Genomic DNA, 6000 nt, shown 5'->3' with positions numbered 1-6000 from the left:
TCTTATTCCAATTCACTAGCAAGTGAAAGGTAAAGTACAATTGCTTAGAAAGGAAAAAAAAAAAGATTCAAATAGGGGTAACACTTTTTAAAAATTGGAGAATGATCACCAAAAGTCTGATGAAGGTTTGTGAAAACATATTTTTCAAATGGCCATTTGAGCAGCGTGATTCATGTGATATCCTCCCTCCTTGGCCTCTTTCCACAGTCAACCAAAAATTAGTGACGAAAATCAAACAGAAGGAAACACATCATAAGGTTTTAAATTCTGACATATAAACATGTTTTGATGCAAGACAAAAACTGTAGGCATTTTGATTACAATGAAAAGGGTTTAAAAACCACCAGTTGACTCTAATAGTTTCACTTCAATGAAGTGGAAATGAGCTATCTCCTAAAATTTTTCTTAATATTTTTAGGTTTTGCTGGCCTAATTTTATTACCCAATCTGTGAGCCCTGACACATGAAGCATATTTCTCTGATTTAAGGTCACTTTTAAGCTTACTGATTCTCACCATTATGGATCAATAACATAATTTATAATATTTCCCCAACTATGGCAGTACTAAACTAAAGAATGTTAAGCCAATTTATCCATTTTCTTTTTTTTTTCAATTTATCCATTTTCTAATGCCTGATCATTTTTCTGAGTTCTATAATGGTTTTATTTTTCTTCCAAAGATGTGTGTGTGTGTGTGTGTGTGTGTGTGTGTGTGTAGGGGGGGATGGATGGATTTATACATATATATGTGTGTATATATATATCTCTCACACATACAATATGTATCTATGCCTTCAAATATAAATATATACCCACTGTGTGTGTGTGTACACACACACACAAATACCTACTACACAAAGATCTGCGGAAAAATGTTACCTTCACATGTTGAAAGGGATCCCAAAGAGTTCAAAACCCAGCATTTGTCGCACCAAATCCATGGAAAGCCATAATATTTAAAATCACAGAATACTTTTATGGACTGTGAGACAAAGAGTGCCACACTGAACCTGTACACACGACCGTGATTAGGAGGCGGAAAGACTCTCGATTAACTTTCTATAAACTCCCGACATAAAAGTGAAACATGACACATGAAGGATGATCCCTTCTCAGCTCAACCGTTAGAAGAGCCAATCATCTACCTGTGAATGCGCACCACACACAGCACGCGAAGACCCTTCAGCATCGAAGTGAGGAACTCTAGCACCTGCACCCAGCAGTCGTCCTCTGTGAAACCGCTAATAAAGCGTAAACCTGAAAAGGCATTATTCCCAGCTCCAAGGCGACACTGTTGTGTTAGGGAGAACCTGTGCCCGGGCTGGCGGAGTCCCGTCTCGCGGAGTCCCTCCGTGCTCGTCGAGTGGGAGGGTCACACCGGGAGAGACTAATAAGGGCAGAGATGCGTCCCCCGTCCCCACTCGCAGGGAGCTCCCTCGGGCCGCTCCTCGGCGGTGCGGCAGCCCGCGCGGGCCGGACTCCGCGGCGCCTCGAGGGGCTCACAGCCGCGGCCAAGGTAAGCTGCGCGGCTCTGCCCTGCGCCGGCCCCTTCGCCCCATCTCTCGCACACACGCCGGGGCTGGGTCCTCTGCTCAGGTTTCTGGTCATTTGCGTGCATCTGCCTTTCGAGACAATGCAAAACCGTGCGCGCAGTTTGGGCGGTGCATACGGCACACCTGCAATTACGCATTCCCAGAGGGAGCCGGACGGTGGGACCACTTTATGCCACCGGGAACGTAGTTCGTGTTCAGATGCTCACGCGATGCAGGCTTTATGCCTCGCACTTTAGTTCTAGGTGCTTTTCTGGCTACGTGTGCTTGTCAAGGAGAGCTGGGAGCACTGCTGATGCGGGGGGAACAGACGTCAAATACGGAAGAAAAAAAAAATCCATGGGGTTAAATGCACAAAACAAACAAACTCCATGTAAATGCATGCCATAAGAACATTTTTTTTTTTTTTTTGAGCTACGTCTAGAGATGTGACCCACTGGAAGCGAGGAGACAGTCAAGGGCTATAAACTGGAAGACGCGAGGTGCGGGGGTTACTCATTCCGACCTGCGGCTATTTCTCTCCCAAGGGCGGCTTCGCGGGGCCGCGCGGGCGCGGGTCCCGGGCCTCCGGCCTCCGGCGGCTGCTCCGTAATTAGCCCGCAGCACGCGCAGCGCGGCCCGACCCGCCGCCGCCGCCGCCGCAGCCGCGGGAACGTCCCGGTCCCGGCGCTCCGAGAACGCGGCCCCCGCCTCCGCCGCCCGCCCGGGCTGCGAGATCCGGCCGCCTCGGCCGCCAGCGCGCCGGCGCCGACGCACCGCGGCCGCGGGGAGGGGCGGCGCAGCCCCGTGGCCCGCGCACTGCAGGGTCCCGAGGAAGTTTGCTGGCGCGGAACCAGGCCCGCCGCCGCCGCCGCCGCCGCCGCCGCCGCGCACGCTGGGCTGGTTCCGAGCGGGCGGGCGCGTCCGCGAATCCTGCCCCGCGCAGGGTGAGGGCGGGCGGCGGCGGGGAGTCGGGCGGGCAGGCCAGGTGGAGGGGCCGGAGGCGCAGAGCGGTGGGGAGGCGGAGAGTACGGGGTGCCCAGCTCCGTGCCAGCCTCGGGGGGCAGTGGGCCGGGGGTCGGAAAAGAGGAGAGAGCGCCCGGGCCCCTGGGAATGCGGAGAGTTTTGATCGAACCATCCAGGCATTGCGGCAGGGAGCGATCCTGAGCCCCAGCTCGAGGTTGGGGAGTGCGGGGGGGGGGGGAAGAAGATACTTGTGCTGCCTCCTGGCATTCACGGTTCCCAGACTGCTTGGTCCCACCTTCCGCTTTGAGGAGGGGTCGGGGGAGAAACAAGGGTGGGGGTGCGCGTGGGGTGGTGGGGTGCCCAGCAGGAACCTATAGCTGCTTGCTAACGGAGGGGATGAAATAAGCCCCTCCAACGCCTCCCCTACCCCCACTCCAACAAAAGGCGAAAGAGCAATGGCATTTGTCATCAGTCCAAACCAAGCAGTACTGTCCTTTTAAGAGATTAAGAAAAAAAAAGAAAAAAGAAGGAAAGGAAAGTACCAAACGTTTGGTTTCTCAGCATCTCCTTGCAGATGTGTGAGGAAGGAGCCGCAGGACTCCTAAGTGCAGATTTTTGATATGTGCCTGCAAAGGAGGAGCTGAGGCGTTTGGTGTTCAGATGGTGGAAAGTGTACCTAAAATCGCTATCTCTTCAGGGTGAAAAAGAGGACGGGGATTCCCAGGGGTAGACCAGTTCATCCTCTCCCTGGGGGATTACAAAATGGAAGTAATAACTGGCACGTGCTTCCATGAGGCTTTGTCCAGTCTGATTTCTCAGAATGGTGAGGAACTCACTACCTATGGGTTAGGACATCATTTATCTTTAGTTAATATAGTCTACAGTGTTGGCCAAGGGTCAGTACCTTGAGATAAATGTGTAGTTAACCCAGATCAGCTGAAGTTAACCCATGCTATATAAACATTACAGTTTTAGATTGTACATTTAGGTTTATGATTTATTTTGAGTTAATTTTTGTATATACAATTGATTTATGTGTATTGATATTGTATCTTCCAACCTGTTAAACTGATCAGTGAAGATTAAAAAAAAAAAAAAAAAACCCTTAAGTGGGGTTTCCTGGGAAAGGAGAGAGAAGTTGTGATTATACACCAGGGGAGTGCGCCTGAACCTGATGAAAAAGGTCAGGGAAAAAGCAAAAAGGTGAAAGAAAAACAAATGTGATTATTATCACAGGACATTATCTCTGTATCCAAATCATCGTCACCCAACGAACGAAACCATCTCAAACAGATTCTCCAGAAATGGAAAATTTCCATTTACTCTATGGTCCTTCTGTTTAATCTCTGCTGCTGAAATTGTAGTTCATTTTTTTTCCCCCTAGCAGGCAGAAGTGCCCAGTAGGTACACAGAGTGTATGATTTCAGAGGCGAGAGAAGCTATAGAGATAGAAATCATAGTTGTACATGGACGTGCTGAAACTGGACATTATGCTGAGCAGAATAAGTCAATCAGGGAAAGGCCACTATCATATGGTTTCACTCATGTGGAATATAAGAAACAGCACAGAGAATCATAGAAGAAGGGAGGGAAAACTGAATGGGAAGTCATCAGAGAGGGAGACAAACCATGAGAAACTATTAACTATAGGAAACAAACTGAGGGTTGCTGGAGGGGAAGTTGGTGAGGGGATGGGGTAATTGGGTGATGCACTGGGTGGTGAGGGGATGGGGTAATTGGGTGATGCAATGGGTGTTACACTCAAATGATGAATTACTGAAGTCTACATATGAAACTAATGATGTGCTATATGTTGGCTAATCAAATTTAAATTAAACAAAAAGAAAGCATAGTTATATGGCCAATTGACATCATAAATACAAATTCAAGTGAAAAGTGAAAAATTAGCTGGAACACAAACTAGCAGGGCTAGAGAGATGCAAGTATATAATCTGGAAAGGATGCTGGGAAAAACAAATAGAACGAATAGGATTGGAGTTGGATTATACAAGGCAGGCTGCGTTAAGGTCATATATCTTAAAGAGGCAGAGAAAAGGGGCACCTCGGTGGCTCGAGCATCGGCCTTCAGCTCAGGTCATGATCTCAGGGTCCTGGGATCCAGCCCCACATAGGGCTCAGCAGGTAGTCTGCTTCTCCCCTCTCACTCTCCCTTTGTGCTCTCCCCTTCTCTCTCTCAAATAAATAAAATCTTAAAAAAAAATTAAAGAGGCAGACAATAAAATGGCTTGACAGAAGAGAGCAAGAGAGGGGGCATTCCAACCAGAAGGAATGGCATGTGTGCAGGCTTAGAGGTGGGAGTGAGCAGTCATGTGCCTGGTAAGACAGAGAATCCGAGCTGGGATGAAACCCGAGATGAGAGCAGATAGCACTTGCCTAAGGAGAGATCGGAAAGGAGAATGTAAGAGGTAAGAGGCTCTTTGGGGTGTTATTTTGTAGGCCTTTAGTGAGATAATCAGGTGAGGAAGTTGCATATTGAGTTTGGAAATTGATAGATGGCCAATGTGAGAGTGGAATAATAGACCTTACCCATGATATCCCATGACATTTGTGAAGTCCAATGGGTCTTGACACCTCTCTGAGAGAAATCAGAGTTAATCATGAGATTGTAAGATTATTAGATCATAAAGTTAGTAGAGCCCGTCAAATGAAAAGTAGGAAAACTTGATACATAAGGGAAAACTATACATCTATATTAATTCAAAATTTTAAGTGGCACTGGATCACTGAGATAGCTATATCTGTGGAAATGGAGCTATAGAATTGAAACCTGAGAAAATGTAGGTCACTCATAATGATAGAATTTGATAATGGTTCCAAAAAAGTTGATGGAGACCACAGTAGGTCAGAAAAGTGAATCAATAAAACAAGTTGTGGAGGATGAAGAGAATCAGTTAAGCACACTCAAAAGGAACCTGAGGTTGGAGACCCTCTGGGAAGTAAGCACTAGTTTTGAAGTGACAAGACAAATAACCTAGAATTTTTTTAAAAAGATTTTTTTTTTTTTTTATGATAGTCACACAGAGAGAGAGAGAGAGAGAGAGAGAGAGAGACAGGCAGAGACACAAGCAGGCTCCATGCACCGGGAGCCCGACGTGGGACTCAATCCTGGGTCTCGAGGATCCCGCCCTGGGCCAAAGGCAGGCGCCAAACTGCTACGCCACCCAGGGATCCCTTTAAAAAAGATTTTATTTATTTATTCATGAGAGACAGAGAGAGAGAGAGAGAGAGAGAGAGAAAGGCAGAGACACAGGCAGAGGGAGGAGAGGCAGGCTCCATGCGGGGAGCCCGATGTGGGACTTGATCCGGAACTCCGGGATCACGCCCTAAGCCAAAGGCAGACGCTCAACTGCTGAGCCACCCAAGGCGTCCCAATAACATAGAAGTTTGAGAAAATGTGATCAAGTTGATCGGTTTAGAGGATTATAAACATTAAGAACGAGGCAATATATTTTCTGTGATGGAAGAAAAATTCAGTAGTATTAT

The 6000-nt window shown here is 47.6% G+C and overlaps 1 protein-coding gene across 2 annotated transcripts in view; it reads left to right on the top strand.

Moving 5' to 3' along the window:
- The first annotated feature begins 764 nt into the window (after nt 1-764).
- COL19A1 (collagen type XIX alpha 1 chain) overlaps nt 765-6000 on the top strand; it is a 317390-nt gene continuing 312154 nt past the window's right edge. For both annotated transcript variants that reach the window (XR_005990424.1, XM_041772509.1), the window contains exon 1: nt 765-1517. Coding sequence is in view for 1 of the 2 variants with exons in the window: in XM_041772509.1 (XP_041628443.1) it covers nt 1404-1517 (114 nt within the window). In the remaining variant the exon portion in view is untranslated. The remainder of the gene's footprint in view (nt 1518-6000) is intronic.

Source organism: Vulpes lagopus, chromosome 1 (assembly GCF_018345385.1).
Source record: "Vulpes lagopus strain Blue_001 chromosome 1, ASM1834538v1, whole genome shotgun sequence".
In the NCBI taxonomy this organism is placed as follows: domain Eukaryota; kingdom Metazoa; phylum Chordata; class Mammalia; order Carnivora; family Canidae; genus Vulpes; species Vulpes lagopus.
This window is presented reverse-complemented; position numbering and strand designations above follow the sequence as displayed.